Here is a 25,289-nt window from a genome sequence, read left to right on the forward strand (position 1 = left end):
TCAAAAATAAATATTTTATTTTATTTATTTATTTTAGCAAATTAAGAGAGAGTTATATTTCTCCTCCATATTATATATTCAACTACGTAAAATAATAGTAATAGTCAAATTTAAAGTTGTGAAACATCATTAATAAGATTAATTAAATAAAATACATCTCTTATTAAAGTTCTTTTTCCTCCATATTATATATCCAACAACATAAAATAATAATAATAGTCACATTTAAAATTACAAAACATCATTAATAAGATTAATTAAGTAAAATACATCTCTTAACTAAGGAGTGTGTAACATGTAAGGTGAAACAGAAGGAATAGCAAATTGTGTAGACACATACTTATAAAATGATTATGCCTATTTAATTTATATCATGAATGAGCCCCATCTATATAGCTCATCCTTTGTCAAAGGGAACAGTTGTACCAATTTTTGTTAATGGGCGGCCTTGAAAGTGACCATCTTCATTAATTTAATTTTCTTTTTTCATTTTTTTTTTTACTTTTTCTTTATGTTGTGGGTTGACAATTAGTACTATATATAAGGGGTTTTAATTATCTGTAGAGCACGGCAAACCGACTGTGTGATTAATTAATTAATTAATTGTATCAATATATCTACTTCTATTTATTTTTCAATTTCATTTTATAAGCACATGCCCTATACCCTGCTATTTATCTTAATTAATCCATCTACTTTCAAATGGATCATACACCACTCTCTCCTCCATACGATCATCAACTGTGACAATATATGATAATTATGAGAACCATGACGTATATATTCGGTTTTAAGATAATCTTTTTTCGTATGTCCAAATATTGATGGACATAATTATTTATGATATCTATATTGAAAGGAGATAGAGCGCAAATATCTTATGAAATTAGTTAAGGTCCGTCATGGATGAAATTAGTATTATTTGGTAAGAGAAACTTGTAGTGGATGTGTTCATGACGTGTTACTACTACCTGATGTACAGAATACAAGTAATGGTAGACTCAAATAAAATTAAGGGGAAAAAAACCCTAATGGTATATTCAAAATTTGAAACATACGCAAGCAAGGCGAGAAAACATATACTATAATATACTAATAAAAGTCAGCGACTTTAAATAAAAGTCAAAAAAGTTTATTGTTTTTTTCTTTCTAGATAGGAAAGAACACTAAAAGAAAAGTCGTATTCTGCTGTGTATATTAAATATTGTATTATTGAATCAGAAAATAATTAATTATGTGTATAATAGATAGATAGAGAGAAATGATATATCGTATTAATTCCCTGGCTTTAGGCTGTAAGAGATAAGAGAGAAGATTCCAGGCCAACACGATGAAGCTCATTATTGGATCAAACGGAAGATTCAAACAAGATTCTTCTTTCTTAATTTAATTTCCCCGTAGACATAATCAACTCTAATTAAATATTATATCTAGATAGGTATGTGGATTGTGGACAACACATACAGATGACACATATTTTTCTAATTAATTTTGTGTTATACAAGTTGGAGATAAGATGCTATATGTGAAAGATCCATTGCATCTCACTCACCAATACCATATAGGATAGGAGTATATACCTAGCTAAAACAATATATTATATACATACAAGAATTTGAATATTGCATATTAATTGCCATATATTCCATCTCTTTACTCTATCTAATGGAGCATATATCCCATCACCAATAAATTACACACAAGTGGGGATATTTGCCTACATGCATCTATACCATATTCCAAGCACACCCAAGTCCATGTCAAATACTTTTTTTGTGCTTGTGATTTTATTGACAAAACTAAGGGGTGGATTTTTAGAAAATAAACGAATCAATTACTCCTATATGTGCTAAATCTTGGTACTTTACACAAACTCTTTCCATTTTTGAAGTAGCCAATCACTGTCGGAGTTACCCCGTATTATGTGGGACAAGCAAGCATTGATGTAATATATTTAACTGACCCTACAACATTTCAGTTTTAATGCTACCAACTTCTTAAATTCAAGCCAAAAGTTGAGGGAGAAAATCCATGCAACTAATGACAAATGTGGAATAACACACTACTTCTTCTAGCTCAATCAACCAACCAATTCACTATTGTCACTCATGTGTTTTATTCCACTTCCTGGGTTATACTATTCCTGCATTTTAGTCTACAATAGACTTATTTTATCACCCTTACAAACACTGTCAAAATGGCCAGACAAATGAACCCCTGACCGCTATATCATTGAATTTTGATCATGTCACTATACATATTTTACCATCACTACTGTCTAAGATAACAAGCAATCTGTAAATCACACTATCCCAATCAATCAACTAGATCTCAATTCAAAACTGGTTTGGGCTGACCACCTGACCAGTAATTCACAACATCCGCATGAATACAGATTGCAATCCCACAAATTTCTGCCAAAATCTGGTTCCACAACTGAGTAACAGATTCTTTTTCATAAGTTGTACAACTGAGTATAGATAGAAATATAAGAGGATTAAATGATAATGGGCACAAAAAATTCAATCTCAACTCTTGTTGATGGACCTGAGGAAAGCCACTTCCATTTCCTCAATAAAAGGCACTATAAGTTAGTGTTAACAAACGATAGCTACAACACATTAACTAGCTTAGACCAGACAGATACTCTAACTAAAATGTAAATATCAGGCTACAACATGTACAAATTCTGTTTAAGAATACAATTACATTTCGTTCTTTCTGAGGCTGTCCAAGACATCAAGCCAGAGAAGCTCTGGGGTTCTTTGGATATTTCCCCAAAATATCCAAGACTCTTACTCGTTGCGCCTCTTTCGCTGAGAAATTTTGCGAGAAAACCAAAAAAAAAAAAGTGAAATTTAGAAACAATACCAATACCAGAAAAGAAGGTCCATTGAACTAATTGTGCTAAAAATCTATAAAATAGGTAATGCTAGATGAAATAGAGAACTGAGAACATGGCAAAAGTTTTTCACCATCTCACTGGATCAAAGAGGGCAGAGAGGAAATAGGCAGAATCAAAAGCCCAATCATTTAAATAATTAATAATAAGTTCAGTATCAAGTATAGCAGCAATTCTCTTTCTAATGCCCCAACGAAGAACCACTCTATCAGACAGGAAATAACAAAATGTTAATCTATACAATGTACAATTCGTCCTCTTTTGAGATTCAAACTTACCAAAACTCAGCCAGAAGTCATTCCCATGGATTGTGAGAATGGCTTACCAAAAAAACTTCAATACAGAAAATCAAATAAACTTGTAATCCAACTCATAACTATCTTTAGGGTCAACCCTTTCATTAGAACCAAGGCGCACACACACACAAGGCTTTAGGAGATATCAAACACCATTGTCGTTTCTAACCAAGTAAATATCCAAAAAAAAATCAGAAATTAATTATTGAAGCAAAATGCATCTTGCATCACCAACCAAATAAATAAATAACTCCAACACATCAAAAAAATGGAAAAAGATGTGTCAAGGCAAATCTGAGAGTACAACAACAAAGTCAGCAGGTCTACTTATATTTTCATTCAAATCACATCTCTAGCACCATAATAAAGCAACAATAAAAGCAAAAAACTTAAAGTACCTTCCTCCAAGGCAAGCCGTATGGACCTCTTCTCCAGTTCAACAGCATGATTGCTTAGGTCAACAGAGGAGAGAGAACGAAGCACTGCTCAATGAGATTATATTTGATGTGAGTAAGAAGATGAATTACAACAGAGACAATTCAGTGAACAAGCCTCAAGAAATTAGACTACATACTCTGTACATAATCCTCTTGCTTTGATTGCTCCAGTCTGTGCAGCAAGTGCTGCAATTGGAAATACCGCTCTTCCCAATGCTTTAAATTAACCTTCTTGGGATTATCCAATAATAGTCTGGTAGATGTGACTTGATGGTTGCTAATATTAACTGAAGCTAAATTGTTGTTGGACTCTCCTGTAGAGGGAGGAACTGAAGGTTTTGTGGACAAGGAGCACCTTGAAGGAGTCCATGAGATTGATGAAACTTCTGGAATGTAATCTCCTTCCTTCATCTGGACTTCAGTCTGAGTTTTCTCATCATGTTGACTAAGCTTTTTCGGTTGTGGATAATCAACACCACTTTGGTTGTTATTAGCAGCAGTTTTGCTTAACTCTCCTTCAGGTCTTCTACGAACATAGACAAGATGCCCACTACCAGAATTGTTTGTTGAGCATCGGTTGAGTGGGTTCACTAGACATTCCGGGGTAGGTCTTTTAGAGCCAGTTATATTAGAATCTTTATTCGCCATAGTATTCGCTTCAGGAAATAATGGGCTTTCAATAGATTTGGAGGCAGCAACCATGTTCTCGCTCTGTGAATCTTGTAGTGCAGGTCCCACTATGTCTACTGGCACCGACAGCTGTTTATCATGCTTGGGTAAACCAGATTTAGAATTAGTCTGCCCATGGTCACTTGACTTTGAATCTACAGTTTGTTGACCCATCTAAGAGAAGGTCGCATGTTAGACGATTACATAGATCTTAGATCTTACTTTTTCAAGTAATCATGAACAAATCTTGTGTTACTAAGTATAAAAGTTAGTAGTTTGCTTTTTAAGAGAAGGTTCAAAAGGAGTTAAATCTGAAAGAGAAATTCATAAGTCCAACACTCTCCATTCCATTTTATATTACACTCTTCTCTTTAGTACGTCCTAAAAAAGAGTGACACCTTCTATACATGGAAAATCTATAATTTTAGTATTCTCACTTTTCCTTACAGAATTGACATTGCATGTTGCAAGCCAGAATATTTTACGAGTATTTTTGGTACGTTATAATATATATTTAGTTTATGTGAAGAAGTCCATTCTTACATAAACAGTAAACTCTGTGCCAAATAAAATACTATCATATAAAATGAAGGGAATATATAACTATCAATGCGGCCATAAGCAGCAGTTAACTCTGTGAAAAATTATGGATCTTGATTCTCCATCAGATAGTTTATATGTAAATGCATGCTCCTAAAAGCCTAAACTTGAGAGTCCAATGTTTGATGGTGTGACATCTTAAACTAAAAATGTATCATAAAAGATAGTTGAAGTCTTATACGTCTAGCAAACAAACAAAAACCAGATCATGATAAAAGCTACTAATTTAACCAAATAAATATTATGATCTAGTCAAGTACTCCACAAACATTTTAGTGCAAACAGATTTATATTTGCTTTCTTAATAGCCAAGATAGAAAGGCTCAAACTAGACAAATTTTGAGATGTAACAACAAAGAAGTATTTCTCCTCCTCCTCCTCTCTATCTGTTTAAAGGATAAGCAACAGGAATGAATGCGGAAATCAATTCAGAAAGTGTATATTCCATAAAGCCATTTAGTTACCAACTTAAGCAGAGCTTGCTTTATTCCTAATCTAGAACATTCCCATGGAAAAACATCTACTAGTTCCAACTCAAATTATCTTAACCCATAAAAACATTATCCACCAACTCAGCATATGCTACAGACCCAACATTAAATTGTTCTCAGAAACAACCTTATCAATTTCATCTGCATGATCTCTGAGAACATTCCACAAATGCATACTCATTGAGATGCCTTTATTTCTTGCATTTGCTCCATCTTCAAAATAATACTCACGAATGTTCATTCCCTCCGAAATTCCTAACAGACACTTACCGATTCTTAGAAATCTCACAAACTACTACGTGATCGGCAACTTCAGAATCATTGATTCTGGAAGATAGTCTCTTAGGAGGATTGTTGCCTTCAGAACATAATCATCCTCTTCCTTTCTCCTTTATAACCTTCTCAACATTTCTGCACATACAAACAGGTATAATACTCTCTAATGTCCATCATTATCTTCCCTCCGAAGTTCCTAACTGACACTTTCTGATTCTTAGAAATCTCACAAACTATGATGTGATCGGCAACTTCAGAATCATCGGTTCTGGGAGATAGTCTCTTAGGAGGATTGTTGCCTCCAGAAGTATACTCATCCTCTTCCTTTCTCTTTCATAACCTTCTCAACATTTCTGCACATACAAACAGGTACACTAGTATTATCAAAGAATTCTTCTTCTTGCATTATATTTTTATTTGGGATAAGTTCTTGATGTCAAATAACCCTTTTCAGCTTTCCATCATGGACAACAAAATGGAGAGATATAGAAATCATTCATACTTCAAAGATTGTAACAAAAATTAACCTTGCAACAATCACCAAAATATTTATTCTTGAAGCACATTCACATAAAACACCTTCTTATAAAATAACAACCACCACTCCAAACCAATATGTTTGGAATTTTGTAATTTTCTGAAAACTGTGTGCTTCACTTCTTGCTTTTCACTTCAATCCCATGCACCATGTTGCTTCTTTATGCTTTTCGCTTTTAACAGCATTGGTTTTAATAAAGAAGCCTCGGCCTGCTATCATTTATTCGCCATTTATCGGAACAAATGATGGCCAACCTCAACCATCATAATCCAACTCTTCAGTCTTAGAAATAATAAATTCAAGACCAATACTTCTTATGCAGGGGATATAATTGATGCAACAAGCTTATACTCATAAATAAGCTCCTTAAGTGGAAAATATCCATCAGCTCAAGAATCAGCTATGAGAAGGTATATACTTACTACAGATTTGCAACATCAAATCCCAAATTGCGAAAACTAGAACAAATTAGGTGTAGATAGAAACCCTTCCATACTCAATGAGTGTGTTTATGTTTTTAAAAGTTTTCTTCAATTGTTGCTTTTAAAAAGTTGGGACTTATTAAATCAAATCATTTTTTCCAGAATATATATTAAGGAAAAGTCAAAAAGTTCAAAACAGAATATAAGAAGCTAATCATTCGGAGCTTTAGTGTTGAAGAGAGACCAATTTATCCCCGCATTTGTTGGAAGTAGTTGTGGTAACTTGGACGATAATTCTAGTCTTACACTTTTAAGAGAGGTTAAAGGAAGATACTCAAGGGTGTTAATTCATCATAGGTAACTGCGATCTAGACCCTATTCGGGATTAGTGTAGCAACAGAGTCAGAACCCACCACAATATCACTGCAAGGATTTTATTTTAAATGTTCACGGCAAGGAGTGGTGGAGGTAAAAAGAAATTAGAACATGATTTACATAAAACAATTGAATAGATCACAAAGAAACTTGATGAGTGATATATGTCGAACATCAGCAATATATGCCTACATTTGCATGTCAAGAATATATATGTCTAAGGCCTCATTTGTTTGCACTTAATAGAGGTCTGAATCTGAATGGTTCAGACATTAGACCATTAAGTGCATTTGTTATCATTAAGATTTGACGCACTTAATTGGTCTGAACAGGTCTTACTCATTAAGATCTAGAACAGAGTCATAATATCATTAAGATGTATTCTTGTGTGGATAATATTCACCATCACTCTATCCACAATCACCAGCCGCCACCACTAACCATCTCTTCCATCACCACCACCACCATTATTGTCGTCTACCACCAGCCACCTCTGCCATCACAACCACCACCGTTGCTAACCACGAATGTCAGTTTCTACCACACTTATCTCATTCATCATTATAATTACATCATCAATTGCCACCAACATCCCCATTTTTGTAGCCGTCGCCACCTCCAGCACCACTACAATCACTCCTACTACCAACAAACTCCGCTATCACAACTAGCACTGTCGCCAACTAACACCATACATTCTTCGGTCACCACTACCACCGCCACCCCCTCCACCACTACAAACACATTATCAACCATCACACATTCTTCAGTTACCACCATCAACACCACCAACTACTAACTTCAACCAACTTCACCATTACAACCATCAACATAACTACCAATCGCCACCATTATGATAGACACCACAACACCAACCACATCCACCGTCACAACTATCATCACCATCATTACTAGCCACTAACAACAACTATTACCACCACCACCACCACTATAAACTATCTTCATCTTCACCATCACTAGCAAGCATAAGTATTTCAATTCTTTTATCAAATAATGATTTTATTTTATTAATTTTTTTGATATTTAATTAATTTTTTGAATTGTATTTTTTATCATGTGCACATAAGTAAATTATGTACATTCAGATGTTGAAAAACAAACATTCTTAATCATTCAGTGTTCAGATTTTGAGACAACATCTTAATCATTCAGATGTGCATTCAGATACGGACATCTAAATCTTAATGAAAACAAATGAGGCCTAAGCAAACGTCTATATAAAGAAATATGAATAAAATAGACTAACTTATACCATCCGAGACGAAGTTGAGAATATTACTCTCACCTCATAGGCTCACAACATCAAGATGATAGAGCATGACATGAGAAGAATATGTTCCATTCAAAGTGGTTCCATTCCAATACATAATGAAAATGATCTACAGCTCTGAAAAGAAGCAGTTACTCACATGAGAACATATTCCAGTTCAGCGGTTTTCAACCACCAAAAACAAAAATGGAAGAGGATCCAATGAATTTTTTTGGTAAAACTGAGATAAATAAAATAAGATCTGCTAAGTTGGTTTGAATCTGTCCACTTAATCCGCAAGGTTTAGAGAAGTAATTTTGCAAGTAATACTTCTAAAAATGTTGTTAATGCAGTACTCAATGAGCCAACTCTTGCCCAGTCCTTTTTCCGTTTTTTTAAAATGCCCTACTGACTGATCTTAATAGCAAAAAAGTACCGCCAATTACTGAGTTACATTGATGCTCTTAAAAGTTCAGTTACATTTTCCACTGGATCAAGAAATTATGCTATAATCCACGAGAAAGACAATTAATCCAAGTAAACAATTTTGCATTTCTTTTTTGAAGGGGAGCCTTGGAGTAACTGGTAAAGTTGCTGCCATGTGACCAGGAGGTCACGGGTTCAAGCCTTGGAAACAGCCTCTGGCAGAAATGCAAGGTAAGGCTGCGTACAATAGACCCTTGTGGTCGGGCCCTTCCTCGAACCCTGCGCATAGCGGGAGCTTAAGTGCACCGGGCTGCCCTTTTAAACAATTTTGCATTTGGTGAGTTAATTCTTTAGATGAAATAAATGAGATTTTACCCTAAAATATTCTTTTGAAAAATTTATCCCAAAAAACATATTCAGTTAAAGTTAGAAAAGAAGAATACCTTAAAACTGGAAAATAACATGTTTTATAATTCTCAAAATGGAAAGAAACTTAGCATTCCAATTATGTAGCTAAATTCCCTTCTCTATTTTATCTCCTTTTTGGTTCTGGTTTTTGTAGTACTGTACTCCACTTCTTAACCTATAGTGAACATAAGCAAAGAGCTACATTTTCATATCATTTCACCTAAGGTAATTGGAACTTGTGGTTGCATCAGTGATGCAATAGTATGATTCATCTTACAAAAAGATCATTTAGGAAATAGCCAAGTCATTTGATACAGCTAAGGAAGTTTGTAAACTATAGTTTAACATTTGTTAGGCTAATAAATTCTCTTTCTTTCTCTCATTGTATTCTTCTGGTGATTAATAATGGGTTTAGAATGGGTTAATCTGGCCAATGTTTTTTTCTTTTCTGGGGGTGGAGTTAGGTCAGGATGGATCACGAATTAATGTAGTCTTTCCTGGACAATGGAATCATCTTTGAATTACAATATCAATAAGGTGAAAGAATCAAATTTATTTTTAAAAGATTCTGAAACCAAATTATGAATAAAGAATCCCCCTTATCCAGCAATAGTAGGAATAATGCAATCCCTATACCAGGGGAATACTGTTTTGAATATCTAAAATCCAACTTAGTATAATTGAATCTTTATAGCATGAATCAATAAAACAGCAATCATGAGCTATACAAATGTTTAAGTAGGAAAATATCAATTCGAAAGAATCGAATTGAATTGTGCGAATAAGTGAGGAAAACAATAAAATGATACCTTAATATGTGTATGCTTCCAAATTCTTCACAATTGTGGACACAAACAACCTTTCCAGAAAAAAGATTGATTTGATTGAGAGAGGGAGAGAAGAGGCAGTGGCCCTCAGATTGTTGATCGTGCCTGTCTGGTGCCTGCAAAGGGGGGAGTTATTGGTTATCGGTTGTTGTAACCCGTTCTGACCCAATTCTCGGGCTACTCGGGTTGTGGCCCCTTTGGACCGATCCGTTATTCTAAGTTAAAAATTTATGGAATAATGGTTTGTTTGAGTCGTCCCATTTAATTAATATTTATTGTATGCTTTTTTTTTTTTACATGAAATTGTCATATTAGATAATTTTCAAGTAAAAGCAAATAGAATTTTATCGCTTCTCTATTTTTATTTTTGTGTTCAGGTATGCACATCTGAAATTTTAGTTATTCATAATATGTGTTCAGTCATATATGATTAAGTGCAGACATGTATGGAAAAAAAAGGTGTAAAAATGAGTTTGTTAGATTTATTATTACTTTAACAAATTGATGGTTGATGTTTGTTCATATGTTTCAAATTTAGACTTATTTGGAGAAAATTTGGATACTAAAATTTGAAACATAAAATTATTATTATTATACTAAAAAAAAATCAGATGCACATGCCTGAAAATTTAATTTTAACATATGTTTCAATCAATAGAAAAGTGTTAAATGAGTTTATTTGTTGTTTTGACAATTAATAATTGAAGTTTGATTTTTACGATACGTGAAATTTATGTTTCAAATTTGAGTCTATTAAGAGTAGATTTTAATTTATTAAAATTCAAAAAATATAATAGCGTCAAAATAATTTCAAACACACATGCGTAAAATTTAAGACCACTCTTATACGCACTTTAGACGTAAAATTCCAACTTCAATTGCATATACCTAAATTATACCCCAAAACAATTATTTTTATAAAAATAAATAAATTATACAACATAAATTATACTTCAAGCTCTATTTTAAAATTTTCATGATGAAATGTTGATTTTTAAGTAAAGTTTCGAAAACTTTATCAAAACTTTACTTAAAAATCAATATTTCATCATGAAAATTTCAAAATAGAGCTTGAAGTTATATTGAAATTTGGAAAAACAATCAAAAACTTATTTCCACTTTCACTATTTTTTTCCCTTTCAAATTTATCCTAATTTTTTATTTTTATAAAAGTGACCATGTTTAAATTATATATCATGTGTTTAGAAAACTTACATTCAAACAATTAAATATTATTTGTAAAAATTATAGCCAAACATAACTCCTTTTTTAACTTCAATTTCTAAATTTAAAATAAAGTGAAAAAATATTTGTAATAGTATGTAGTACCTGGTATGTGAGATCTAATGTATCATATTATGTGACTATCTATTTTGAGATATTACTCTTTTAAAATAAATTTAACTGTATGTTTTCAGATCTATTAGTTAAATTGAGTGATTTACTAATTTTTAAAAATTAAAGATATAAATTATATTTTACTTCTTAAAGTTCAAAATTTTCATTTTTTTAAAAAAAATTCAAGACCAAACCCCAATAAATTTTTAAATCTCGGAATTTCAGAAATTAGGAATATAGGGGAGTAGTACATTTAAGAAACGGAAAAGGGCCAAAATTACCCTTCAACTATTTGAAATAGAGAACATATACACTTAAATTATATTTTGGCTCAAAAATACCCTTTCCGTCATATTATTGGCTCATTTCTACCCCTCCGTTTGACGGAATAAAATATCGCATTCTATGTGTATTAATTTTCGCTACGTAGGATCTCCACATAAGCACTTCACCACACCCCATCCATTAAAAGACCCAAACCACCCATTAAAAGACTCAAACTCATCCTTGACTCCCGTAGTTATGATTTCTTTGACTTCCATAGTTATGACTGTCACAATTAATTTGCAGTAATTTTTAAGCAAACTATTAATTAACTATTTAATTTGCTAAATAATAGTTTTCATCAACTAGACATAGCTAACAAAGAGTGATGAATTTAATTTTTTAAAATGACAATTAAGCAAATGTGGTGCATGATCAAGTATGTACTTTTCTAGGAAGAAGATGGGTGTGGTTGGGCCTGAAGTAAGTTGCAGAACAACATAATTGTACGCTCAATGTGATCAATAAATGCTTGGAAAGTATCTGAAGTGTTCTTCTTAAAGCCAGGCCAACAAGTAGAGGTGTCTGACTGCCGCAAATTATTATGAGAGTTATTTAAAAACTATTGCAAATTAATTATGACAATCATAACTATGGGAGCCAAAGAAACCATAACTATGAAAGTCAAGGATGGATTTGTGTTTTTTAATGGTTGAGTTTGGATATTTTAATTGATGAAGGTAGGTTGGAGTGCTTATATACACATGAAATGTCATATTTTATTCTGTCAAATAAAAGGGTAAAAGTGAGCTAATGCCCAATAATATTATGAAACAGGTATTTTTGAGCTAAAATTATATTTTAAGTATATAATTTTCGGAAAAGTTAGCAAGGTTGAAGAAAAATAAATAAAGATATAAGGACAGAAGATTGTGTTGACGGGTACCGATTGTAGAAGAGAGAGGGAGGAAATGGAGAACTCGGCGATTTTGAGAGAGTGGTTCGAGCGGGTTGACACCGAGAAAATCGGCAGTATTACTGCAATTCAGCTCAAGGTCTTTCTTTTGCTTTCATCTTTCTTCCTTACTCCCTCGATTTGATTACTAAACTTATTTCCATGCTATCAGAGTGCTTTTGCAATTGGAAATTTGGAATTTCCTATCACTGTTGTCCAACAAATGATCAGGTTTTCAACCTTTCTATATTAAATTAAATTATGAAGAATACAATAACAACCAAAATCATTTTTACATACAGTGATTTTTCTCTTCTTCATTTTCATCAATTCTCAGGATGTGCGATTTTGACCTGAATGGAACCATGAGTTTTGAAGGTTAGGATCATCTCTCGACTCTAATTAATCCATTAGCTTGCCCGTGAATGCTAGTTATTACTGTGATATGAAAGTTGTATCCAGTTTTTTGCTTTATGTTTTTTGTTTGTTCCATTACTAAAACTCTCTCAAGCGAGTGAGATAAGATCATTATTAAAATTGGTAGCTTGGAAGTAATTATCTAAGAGAAAAAAGAGAAAGCCAAGTGCATCTGCGGTTCGAACTAGGATATTAGGAACCTCAACAAAGGAAAATGAAGTCAATATAAGTAGACCAAGGAAGAATATCAGAGCCAGGTGTCTCAACAAGATTAGGGGCCTAAAGCCAAAATTCATCAAGAGGCCCTAACTTTTTTTTCTAGGTGACATATATAAATTGAATGGCAATAACAACAATAACATTCCTTGTGCAATCCTACAAGTGAAGTATATGGAGGGTAGAATATATATAGATATTATGAAGTAAGAAGGTAAACAATACAAATTTTCAATCGAAAAATATTTAGAATAATAAAATCTGGTTCAAGAATTTAATAAATTGATATAGTGATATCGGAATAGTATTGCGCTAAATAAGTTGATATAATGATATCGAAATAGTGTTGTGTTGCTTCAATATAATGATAACTTGTTGCAATGCTTGAAATTTCAAGAAGACATCAAAGAGCGGATTTGATCTTTTTGAAAACAAATAACAATAGATTTTGCATAAAGCAAAAGGTCTAACTTTTGGGCAGAATATTTAATAATAAGAGAATTGCTCGGGATGGTAAGCACACCTCACTTCCAATCCTAAAGTTGTGAGTTCGAGTTATCAAGGGAGCAAAAAGAGTGAGAGCTAAGAAAAAAAAGGGAATATAAGAAAGGGAAATATAGGAATAATAATGCGGGATCATGTTAGGTTAGTAATTAGAATAAAAATGAGACCTTATGTTCGAGACGGCTCTGATAAGAGCATATACTTAACCTTAACATAGACTTCCCTTTTTCTTACTTTTATATATATTGGGAGAGAGGGAGAGTCCAAAGCTAGGCATGAGAGATATCAAAGTATTGTTTACATCACCAGTGCAATCTACTTTATGCCCTTCTTTACCTTATTTTGGTGCAATTGAGTTCATATTTACTAATTATTCCATTGAGAATCTTATATTGTTATTAATCTAATTTTTGTTTCCCAGAGTTTGTTGAACTTAACAAGTTTCTGCTGAAGGTCAGCTTTCTTCTCTAGTTAAATTTTTGTATGCTAGTTTTCTTCAAATACATTAAGCTATTGATTGGTCTTCTCTATATGCAATTTGCATGTGACTTGAGGTGTCACTTTGTGGTGTTCTTCTCATACACTGAATTTGACAATAGTTGCATTACCTCATCTTGGCAGCACTAGAATGAAAACCTTAGTGCTGCATCAATTCAATGGCTTTTTTCTTATTACTGTGGATACTTCATTAAACGTGTTTATAAGATGTGTTCCTTCAAAGATTTTAAATTGTTTGATTTATATGAACCATCAATCTATCATTTGTAGGTGCAACATGTGTTCTCAGACTTGGAGAGGTGAATTTCTTTTTCTTAGTAAAGCGAATCATTTAGTACTTTTCGAGTACTTTTCATGTCATTGGTTGGAAAATATGTTTTGAGGAAATTAATTCTTGTATTATTTTGCTCATTGAATTAGGGGTCGTGGATTCCTTGTCCCAGATGATGTTTACGAGGCAAGAAATTCCTTAATCTCAAACTCCTGCTTTCTTGCATTTGCTTATAGTACATTTCAGACCTTCTGACTAGGCAAATGAGGAAAGAACACTTGGACTACCAAATGGTCTTTAACAGCGGCCTATTTGTTGCATAATTGCAGGCCTTGATAAAAATTGGATTCCGCCTCGACTCTCCAGCCTTGTACACTGTCTGCGAGGTATTATAATTATTTTTAAATTCATTATGAGATTCTTTGTGACGTGGGATACATAAATATACTCCAGCATTGTACTTCCTTTTGAGGCCTACTGTCATGACCCGCCACTTGATCATGAAGACGGGGAAAGATCTAGAGTCTTGGAGAGGTTAATAGAAGGCTCTAGAATGTCCAAGAGAATTCTTGAAGAAGGTAGAAGAACCTAGAGTATTGGAGAGGTTAGTGGAAGACTCTAGATTCTTGTAGAAGCTTATAGAGAAGTCTTGAAAGACTTGGAATTCTCTAGAGTGTGTGGAGAGTTCTAGAGTAGGGACTTCTTTGTAAATATGGAAGGACTTGTATAGTAAATTTATTTACACTTAGGCCCCTTAGGAGTAGTATAAATAGAGGGGGCATTCATTTGTAGAAGATCATCAAGCAATCAAGCATTCTTCCAAAGTAATACAAAAGCCTTCTTCATAAAAGCTCTCTTGTTTTTCTTACTATATAGCATTCCCTTAGCAATCTAATCTTAAAGGCTTACTTGAGCTTGCAAGATCGTGAAAGATTCGTGAGTGAGCTGTCAAGTGCCGCACGGAGGTCTTAGTTGAAGTCTAAGTCCGTGACACTACGCTATACTTTTCTTGTATCCCATCACCTTTTTTTTAATCAGGCAAAACAAGGTCTAATGAATTTTTACAACAAAATTCGACAACCAAATGACAAATGTTTGAACACAAATTAGACATATTCAATAGAAGAGAAGAAAAAATTGTAAATAAAAGTACCGAACAACCACATGATATATATAACAAGAAAGCATTAGGTTTATTCAACTACTTCTGGTTCATTTGTTTTAGTTGTTTAAACTGTTTTCATACAAGAAAAGAAAATCGTAAATAAAATGTGAAAAGGATTTGGCATTGAGTTCCTATTGACATGTACTCGGCTAAACTATATTTTAATTGAAGCTAGCAGTATGGAATATAAGAAATTGAAATGTAAAATAGAACATGCCTTTGCTTCTCACTTTTTGGTTAAAGCTCAAGGATCTTTTTTTTTGTTTTTTTAATTGTGTGTCTCTTTTCAGTTTTCACGTTTGCAATGACTTGGTGGTAGGTACTATGAGTGTGTTAACAAAGGAAAAAAAGAACAAGATACAGGTGTTAGTTAATGACTTGCTATAGCTAGTAAACCATAGTTATATCCAGTGCTAATTGAGTTGGTTACGCTATGGGTAAGTGGTGGGTTGTGGCAGATGGTTAGAATGAAATAGTAAAAACCCATGAAATTCATTGGAATAATTATTCTGGTTTTCTCTTTTGAGGTTCATGAGAGCAGGATGATTGAATTTCATGGTAAAACATAGCTTGATTCTCTGCCTTTACTGATTCAAAGAAAGAATACAGCTTAATGGTCTTCACTACTCCACCTTTCTGTTACCATGTGGTCAGGGACACTCCAGTTGGTTGTCCAGATGGAGGGTTACTCGCAGGATGACATATTGTAACTTGTAACTAAGATATGCATGCAGAATGTTATGTGAGATAACCTATGTTAATTGGTCTGAGGGTGAAAAAAGTTCTTTCTAGTCCTCTTCATTTGAACTGATATTATTCTTTTCTGGGTAAATTGTGCAGAGTTTTGATAGTAATAAGAATGGAAAATTCAGGCTTGATGACTTCATATCTCTTTGTATCTTTGTACAGTCTGCACGGTGAGTAGATCTTTATTTACATGAAATGGTTGTCTCTTCTTGCATTTATAATATTCATGATCAATATGTTGAGAGGGCCTCATGTTTTATATCTGGCGCTTTGACATTGAGTCACTGTCATCTGTCTTGCAACTAATAAGGATTCTTGGTTAACACATCAATTTAGTGTTTGAGTTACGACAATTCCTTTCAATACAAAGTTTGTAGTACTTGATGAGACTAAAATGTGATTCAATAGAGCTGCAAATTTAATAGTTCTCATATGTTAGTTCACTGTTGAATTTCTTAGTAAAAACTTTAATAATCTCCTCGATCTTTTCAGGAACCTTTTTGATTCATTTGACACAACCAAGCAAGGCCGAGTGACTCTCGATCTTAACCAATTTATCTACTGCAGTGAGTATTTAGAGGGCGCACTACCATTCACTATCTTCTAATCTTTGTGATACTTCCTTTCATTTTGCATTCCACTAATTGATATCTGTAACAGAGATGGGTGACTTCCATCAATTATTCCATTCAGGTGTTCTTTAGAAAAGGTGGCTTTTGGTATCAATTACTCATCCAATCTGAGTGGTGAACCCACAAGCCACACTGATTGGCTATGGCAGAAGTCTTCCCCTTTTTTTAGCGTGTTGTAAATGTACCATCTGTTTGAAACCATGAAAAGGCCTCACCAGTTAGTTGAAGGTTGTGATATTCATGCGAATGATGACCATAGTGGTTCAATGTGTTGGCCTTCCAAAATATAAGATTGTCTCACATGCCAATGGGGGTTTTCACCATCCCTGTCCTCGACAGATATGTATATGATGCTCCTTCCCAGTTGATGTGCCAAGAGAAGGAACAATAGAAAGGGAATGTAGGAAACGTTAAACATTCACCTTTCATGATGGGGTGAGATTATTAAAGTATTAGTTTTCACTTAAAGATACAGCCACCTGTTTGCATCTCTCCCGACAGCATCAGTGGTTGTCATTAATTCTTAGGCCCGATATTTTTCTGCTTTATGTTAATGATGATACACTGTAGCATGCCTCGTTTTGTAATGACACTTGTTTTATTTTCTTCCTCATTTGCAGCTGCCAATTGTCGAATCTGAGGTCGTTGTCTCATTATCCAGTTTCCAGTTGCTGCTATTAGCATTGAGTAGGATGCTTTGTACGATATATGTAAAATGCAATGATTTGAAAAGAGACGTTGAGGCAAGCGGTGTATGGTTGGAGAACTAAGGAGTCATTTGGTTGTGTGTACAAGTTATATCAGGAATGAAAAGGTGCATGGAGTATTATAGGGTGACTAAATCAATCATCACTAGATTATTGTATTTGTTTAGACATTCAGTTGGTACATTAAAATATTGATTTATGATGTACATTTAAAACTTGTATCTGGTATTTAAAAGAATCATTATTTGTTCCAAATAATCTCCTTAGCTTGTATTAATGCTTTTATTACTCTGTTGATAAAATAAAACTTCGAATGATCAAATTTTTAATTACGTTAAATATCAATAATTTTAGGAGGAAAGTTGCAGTAAGTTATGCTATAATATGAGATAAATAATGAATAAATCTTGCAGTTCTTTATTTTTATTTTTTATAATTTTGGAATCACTACTACAAACATTAGTATCAAAAAGCGAATGAAACATAATAAAATATGATCAACTAAACAATTACATAGTTTTAAGGACCATCTTGTAATTTAATACATGTACTGTTGATACAGCTTGTTATTTCACATTGTTAATATAATTATAGAGTTAGTACTACAAACATTAGTATCAAGTATTTATTTGGTAGCAAAAAATGGTATTTCAAGTAGACAAGTTCATGATACATATGCAAGCAGAGAACTACGAGGTTAAAAATATAAATTTCCCGTCACATTGATTGAGGACACTTGGGTAAGGAGAACAGAAAAAAATTCCAGAAGCATATTAAAGCTCTCCAATTCTTAGGAATGTACTCTAAGTACAGCAGCTTACCTCCCCTGACAAAGGAGATGGCAAATTGAATATTATTTTCCTTTTAATATTGTTTGTAAGACCAAATTATTCTCCCTAGAGACAGATAAACCAGTAAAGGGTGTTTCAGAATGTATATAGAATAATAGCAGCATGAGCTGAAAGAATGTTTCAGAATGTGCAGTTCAAGCTGTGGACTAAACTACTAAACGCAATTCTCCTGTTTGTAGAGCAAACTTCCGGTGTTGTGACAGAACGGAAGGGATTTTGACTGCCTGTATTCTTGAGGCCAAGTCATTTTCACAGGATCCCTTGTAATCCTTAGCTGCATTCAGTATTGTCTGGAAAATTTGCAGAGGGTCACCATGGCTGACCACCAACACTGTGCATCTGCAATTGAAGTGTCCGAATCACAATTATAATTTATATGTCCATCACATGTCATGATAATACAATTAAAGGCTTATGGTTTCTTTGTGAGTGGGAAATGTCCCACATTAGGAGAATCTTGAATTCACACGACTCGTGGCTCTACCTTGCTATATTGGAAGTTCTTTTGATGATTTCCCAATTATGTCAAAGTGAATAAGTAAACCTCATTAGCATTTTACATAGCGACTTCCTTTACACTTAAAATTCTCCTACTTGACATGATAAATTTTGGAGGCAAAAGCATAATAAATACCCTCGAAATTGTGACTCCATGTTAATCAATGCATTCGTGAGTCTAGACACAACATCTGCAACACTTTCTCCACCTTCCGGCTGCATGAATGGATCCTTCTCATCTAGAGCCCATATATCAGAATACTGAAATCAGAAATAATCAATCAATTTGAGAGCCACAAGCCAAGTACAAGTGCTTATGTTGAAGGTGTTTAAGATTGTGCTACACCCACTTGATTTTGAAATGCAGAAGACAAACAACTTACTTTATCATGAGACTTAAGTTCATAAGAAGGACCAAAGAAGCGCTCCTGAAGATCATCTAGAGCCTGTTATAACAAAATTATCTTAATTCAGAGCTTTTCAAAAGCCAAGCCAAAATCATCACACACCAATCAATCAATTGTTCTAGGTCAGAAACATCTCATCAAGACAGAAAAGGAAGGTAGAAAAGGAAATGGAGCCCCAAAGAATCCTTATATAACATAAAAAACTTTGTAAGAATTGGTGATTGGCTCGAGTCCATCAGGCAAAGAATGATATAAAACATGAAAAGTTTATAACAGCTTAAGCAAATTTATCTTCAGAAGGAAAAGTACATAGCATTTCAGCTTAACCATATAAATTTAGAGCCTGTTTTGATTGGCTTTCTAACTTATGGCTTATTTTTGTTATTTTGACTTAAAAACAAGTGCTTATAAACACTTTTTAACTTTACCCAAACACTTCAAAACTCCTTAAAAACTATTTTGGCTTAAAAGCGCCTAAAATAAGCCAATCCAAACGGGCACTTATAGATATGTCATTTAAGGAAGCAATGATCTAAGGTGAAAAAAGAGAAATAGCCCAAACAGTTCATCCTTATTATTTTAAATGACCATACCTCAAGTGGATGACTTATATCAATAAGGAAAAACTAGATTTCAGCCTATGAATTAACAACCCCTTTTACTTGTTGATCCTAGCTGCTTTTGACCTCAATTCAAGTCATGTATGTTCTAATAACTGTGATCTGAGAGAGCTTCATGAATTGATCATTTTAAGAATATCGGGAAACAAAGTACTATGATAAAACTTAATGTAATGAGTTAAAGGATTGGGCCAAGCCCATTTAAAATAAAGTAACTAATTAAATTACCTCACCCAGCCCATTAACTTCTTAAGTCCTAAGTTAACAACCTACCTCCTTAGTAATTACAATTAGAAATCAGAAATAATAAAAAGGAGAAAGGCGGCTTTGAAAAGAAAAAAAGAGGCAGTCAGCAAGTTATAAAACTGGTGCTGCTGGCTTCAAATGAAGCTGCCCACCAACAGTGAGTATCAAAAAAAATAACGAGAGGGAGAAGAAAAAGAGAAGAGACGAGAAGAAGGGAAACAAAAAGGCAGTAGAGAAAACCTAATTCCTTGTTCTATCACTACAACCATCTTCCTCAATTAGTCTGAAAGGTAAGTTAGATTATTCATCTTTTCATTAGGCAATTTCTCTTTTCAGGGAGTAGTTGCTCTAAACAAATATGCACTTTGGCAGCAGTAGCACTAAAAGAAATGGTTTAAGGGTTAGAAACATGAGTTAGTACAACCCTTCAAATACTTACAGGGAAACATGCATTTATAGGGAGAATAACTTTTGTATGTTTGGTTTGCTTAGTCAAAACAGAGAATAGCAGTGCTTAGAGAACTTAGTTACTTGATGAACTTGAGCTATTTAGGAGAGGAGAAATTGGTACCTGATGAACTCACTTTTGACAGAGTTGTTACATTATATTTTCTTTAGATAATTGACACTTTGAGGAAGCAATTGTTAGAAGCGAATCGAAGTTATTCGGCAAAAGTATTGTGAGTGATAATTCCCCATAGTTGATTCTCAATTATAGCATGTTTTAGATTGTCTTTCGCATTGAAGTGATTTTTCCAGAAAGTGATTTTTCTTGCACACAGACAAGTGATAGTGTGATCGAATATTTGGAAATGTATTGAATCACTTTTACCATTACTCTTGAAGTTATGCTATTTTCGATTTATGATATACTATTGAATTCGAATTTGATACAAGAAGAATATGAAATTATGTTGAATGATGTAAACTATCTCAGGAAGTTAACCTTGCCAATTCGCCATCATCTAACGTCGGGATCGTTAGACTTGGTGCTCCTTGTAGGACAAACTAATGTGGTACTGCCATCCTCTAGAAGAGAACCTAGTTGACGGGGTAGTCAGATGGCTATGGTAAATCCGTAGTGTCAGAAAGTATATTTGATACTGGCATTGGATCCTTCCAATAACTAATGGTTGTGATTATTTGAATAGCTTGAATACAGTTCTCATACATGAATTGCTAATTTAATTAAAACAAGCTATTGATGATGACTCATGAATTACATGATTTTTCTATATATATATGCTTGTCCCAAGTAATCCCTTTCAGATAATTCAGCAGAGGGTGACCCTTTGACTCTGACATAGTGATAGACAAAGCTGATGTCGGATCCAATAAGCCCCGCACTTGCTTTGCGTGGGCCATCATTTTGTTTAAGCTAATGGAGTATATTAGTGTATTTAAACCCTAGAGTCTTGCTCTTTGAGTCAGTCTAGTAAATTTGATTTTGGGTTGTATTAAGTACAGAAGAGGTGAGTTGGAACTTCTAATGTTTTGTGGAAGTATCTACCTTTTGATTTTGACAGTCTTTTTAGACTTATGATATTGCTATTGTAGTAGGTTGGGTTGTTGTTTACTGAATGTTGGCAGGTTTAGAATTTATGGAGTGCCCTCGATACAGAGGAAACTCTGTCGAATTTTATTAGAAGGAAAAAGTGGTCGAGGCTTGCTCGATAGGCTTAGGCTCATTGAGGCCGGTCATGGCTTAGGTAAATTGGGTCGTGACACTTAAACACGACTTTTTTGTTCTTTTGATAAGCCAAATATCACTTATATACAACCTTGCAACCAAATAAATAAATAAAGTACAAAAAAGGAGGATACAAGATGGCCTATATGTCCTTGGTGATGAGTAGATAGACTTACCATACACTGTGGTCCTTCAAAAGAAATATCTAGAACTGATGCAACCACTTGTGCTGTATGAGTGGTTCTTGAGAAGGGAGAGTAGCAAATTCGAACATTTCCAAGTGGTATGTTATCTTCTTTGAGAGCCTGTTATCAGAAAACGTATTGCCTGTAAACACCATTGATAACTTAAGCTTATAAAGAAGAGACAGAACCCTTTTTGGCCCAAATAGAATAACTTATACGTAATTACTCAGAATCAGGAACCATAGGATAGTCTCTCTTTACCCTCTCTAAGTGAAGGGCAGATAGCAGAAACATATACATAAAGGTGATAATCATCAGAAGACACTGTTACTGGCACTAGCCTCCAAGGAAACATGATTTCGCAAATGAAGATAGCATTGATGTTGACAAAAGGTTGAGCTTCCACATGATATTTTCTTAAGGGGATAGAAGCACATGCATGGTCCTTTCTGAAAGCACTTCTCTCCACCCTGTGCTACTTAGACATTTTTGCTTAGGCCTTCTTTTTTCTGCTTATTTCATGTTACACTGAAGATAGGATTCATTCGTTCACTAGCAATGAACACTCTCTCGGTGTACTAGTTCTCTTTCTCCGTGATGTGTAGGTTTTCTTTCAAGCACTAAAGTTACTCCAAATTGATCCACGATTGACACTGCAAAGGAAACGACTGTTCACATGTGATCTGAGTTTTAAGTAGTTTGAACTGTCACCATCTCCTACTATCTATCTTGGATGAAAAACGTTGCTATCTTAAAAACCAAGACATCAAAATGATAGTTCTCATAAAAGAACAATGGACATCAAAGCTTCTTACTATAGAGGCATTCAAATTCCAAGGGGTTTCATTGGAATATAATCTAACAGGTTCCATAAAAAAGAGACCTGTGATAGGATTCCAGGACATACAATACCATATATAGTCAAATGTTAATAGATAACTTGCAAAAGAAATAGTCGACGATAATTATGGTTTGTTTAACTCCACACATAAGATAGGTGGAACATCTGAATCATGGAATGTCTGCCAACGACCACGTCGAGAAATAAAAAGCTGAGTTCAATATGAATACCAACCTTCAGGAATGACTCTCCAGCCAATTCTGCTTGTTTGATTCCTTCTGGAGCCAACTTATATTGTTCAAGTTTTCCATTTTCCTGTAAAGGTCATAGCTCCTTTCAGTAATTTAGATTTAACAAGGGAAATAATAATTTCAGCCAAGCCTGAAACCTCCCGAAGGATTAGATTCTTTTATATCTAGCTGGTTTACCTAGAAGAAGAAATGTACATACCTCAATGATATCCTATTATTCCTATTTTAGAGGTCTATGCATTTCCTCTTCTAGGTAAATTAATACTAACATTACCTGATTAGACTGTGGTACAAATAGAAGGAAGGTTTACAGTTGTAATTAAATTGGGACTTCTTATGAAGTCCATATGGAGTTGTAGTTAGAAGTATGAAAAGTGGGGAAGAGATGCTAGACCTAGTGCATTATATTCAAAGATAGCATAAAAGGTAATTTTAGAACGAAAGAAGAGCGGATCCAGTAAACTGAAAGAAAAGAAGAAAAGTGGGTCAAGTAACATAGGAAATAGGAGGTATTAGATTATCACACTTAGGCTTATATCTCTCTAGAATGCGTAGTCAATAAACTGGTAACTTATCAAGAAGATTAACCTTCCTTTATGATAGGTAAAGAAAATATTCAATTTTGTAAGAAGAAGCTTCCATCTATCAAGCTGAGCTTCAAATCTCTGAACAATGAGAAGGTGAAGTTAATCTATTTAAGGCATATGCTAGAGATACAGATGTATAAGTATGTCATAATAGTGCTATTCAATCACATTCTAGAGGGAAAAAAAGGGCAGCCCAGTGCAGTAAAGCTCACGCTAGGATCCGGAGAAGGGCCCGACCCTTCTAGAGGGAAGGCAGTGGAATAATATTAAAGCAGCTCGTAACACATGAGGACAATGAACAAAACAACAGGAGATGAGAAAAAACATTAAAGAGAAGGAGCAAAAGTGACAGGAAGCTTTGGATGATTAATCAAAAAAGTAAGCCGTTTTCGATTAGGGTCAAGAGTTTTACTTTCCCAGAAGACAAAGGAGTTTGATGGCTTCAGATCAGAATTATGATATATATTATTGGGTATGCAAGACACAAGTAGAGGTACTAAGTAACAGATAACGTACAATGCTGATAGGGTAGTGGAACTGTGTGAGAGATGAGGTTGACTTACTGCTAACACACTTAGCAATTGTTAGGGCAAAGGGGAGGATGGCCACACACAGATAAGCAATTTAGTATGTAGACAATGTTTTAGGATATAATGAAAAACAGAAATGATGTATGTATTAAGAGAAAAGAAGAAGGAAGCAGGAATTAACATAACCATGGAGGAAACAATGAGACCCATTTCATTCGGAATGCTTTTCCCATGCCTCAGTACCCAATATCTCTTCGTAACGCCACCTTCACCCGCCATTCTCTCCGCTCTTCACAACCTAGAGCCCGTTTGGATTGGGTTTTCAGTTTTTTGATTGTTTGGCAGCTCAATTTTGCGTTAACTTATTTTAAATAGTTTATAAATTGTCCGTAACTAATTTTTTTTTAATCACCAGTTTTCAAATTATAAACTGCTTAAAAATAAGTCAATCCAAATAGGATACTAATATTTATTTATTAAAAGCCATCAGCACGACGTCGTTTTCTATTAACTCTTATCAAAATCTAAACCAAGTACAATAAGTTATGCACAATGAACAAGCTACGGAAACTTACATAAATATAATATATTAATACTTACAATACATTTAAAATACAATTTTTATATAGTTGTAATACATATTAGCGAAAATAATTTATAAAGTTCATATAATACAAGTTTTATTCATGGATAATATATTTATCACACTTTAATGTATTTATAATATATCATGTCAATTTTCTTACAAAACAAGTATAGTATATTTTAAGACACTTATAATACATGCATAATTTACTTTTAATACATAATAAATATATCATAATATTATTATGTATTGATATAAATAATAATAAATAAAATTAATAATTATTTATTAAAAAATATCCCTAAGCCAGGTAACCGGATCCGGGGCAATCGTTTTTCGGTTCTGG

The 25,289-nt window shown here is 33.8% G+C and overlaps 3 protein-coding genes across 5 annotated transcripts; 1 reads left to right on the forward strand and 2 right to left on the reverse strand.

The window, feature by feature from the left end:
• Window positions 1-2,521: 2,521 nt before the first annotated feature.
• LOC129885254 (uncharacterized) lies at window positions 2,522-10,124 on the reverse strand. 2 transcript variants are annotated; one of them, XM_055959466.1, is made up of 5 exons: window positions 9,920-10,123; window positions 8,313-8,414; window positions 3,773-4,478; window positions 3,597-3,680; window positions 2,522-2,816 (listed from the first exon to the last, which is right to left on the reverse strand). In XM_055959466.1, exons 3-5 carry the CDS (start codon window positions 4,476-4,478, stop codon window positions 2,740-2,742), a joined length of 867 nt encoding a protein of 288 aa, XP_055815441.1. In that variant the 5' UTR covers window positions 8,313-8,414; window positions 9,920-10,123; the 3' UTR covers window positions 2,522-2,739. The 2 variants fall into 2 exon arrangements, with proteins under 2 accessions (XP_055815441.1, XP_055815442.1); XM_055959467.1 differs by lacking the exon at window positions 8,313-8,414 and having other exon boundaries at window positions 9,920-10,124.
• A 2,252-nt stretch (window positions 10,125-12,376) lies between these two features.
• LOC129885255 (uncharacterized) lies at window positions 12,377-17,928 on the forward strand. 2 transcript variants are annotated; one of them, XR_008766075.1, is made up of 11 exons: window positions 12,377-12,594; window positions 12,667-12,725; window positions 12,832-12,872; window positions 14,053-14,084; window positions 14,400-14,428; window positions 14,550-14,586; window positions 14,730-14,786; window positions 16,406-16,482; window positions 16,805-16,878; window positions 17,006-17,379; window positions 17,565-17,928. XR_008766075.1 is itself a non-coding variant. In XM_055959468.1 (10 exons), exons 1-10 carry the CDS (start codon window positions 12,511-12,513, stop codon window positions 17,582-17,584), a joined length of 510 nt encoding a protein of 169 aa, XP_055815443.1. In that variant the 5' UTR covers window positions 12,381-12,510; the 3' UTR covers window positions 17,585-17,928. The 2 variants fall into 2 exon arrangements, 1 of the variants encoding a protein (XP_055815443.1); XM_055959468.1 differs by lacking the exon at window positions 17,006-17,379 and having other exon boundaries at window positions 12,381-12,594.
• A 413-nt stretch (window positions 17,929-18,341) lies between these two features.
• Window positions 18,342-24,693, reverse strand: LOC129885257 (uncharacterized). The gene is made up of 6 exons (XM_055959469.1): window positions 24,544-24,693; window positions 23,224-23,304; window positions 22,140-22,268; window positions 19,384-19,446; window positions 19,137-19,261; window positions 18,342-18,841 (listed from the first exon to the last, which is right to left on the reverse strand). Exons 1-6 carry the CDS (start codon window positions 24,634-24,636, stop codon window positions 18,649-18,651), a joined length of 684 nt encoding a protein of 227 aa, XP_055815444.1. The 5' UTR covers window positions 24,637-24,693; the 3' UTR covers window positions 18,342-18,648.
• Between the last annotated feature and the right edge of the window lie 596 nt (window positions 24,694-25,289).

The sequence above is a fragment of the Solanum dulcamara genome, chromosome 4 (genome assembly GCF_947179165.1).
Source record: "Solanum dulcamara chromosome 4, daSolDulc1.2, whole genome shotgun sequence".
Classification (NCBI taxonomy): Eukaryota; Viridiplantae; Streptophyta; class Magnoliopsida; order Solanales; family Solanaceae; genus Solanum; species Solanum dulcamara.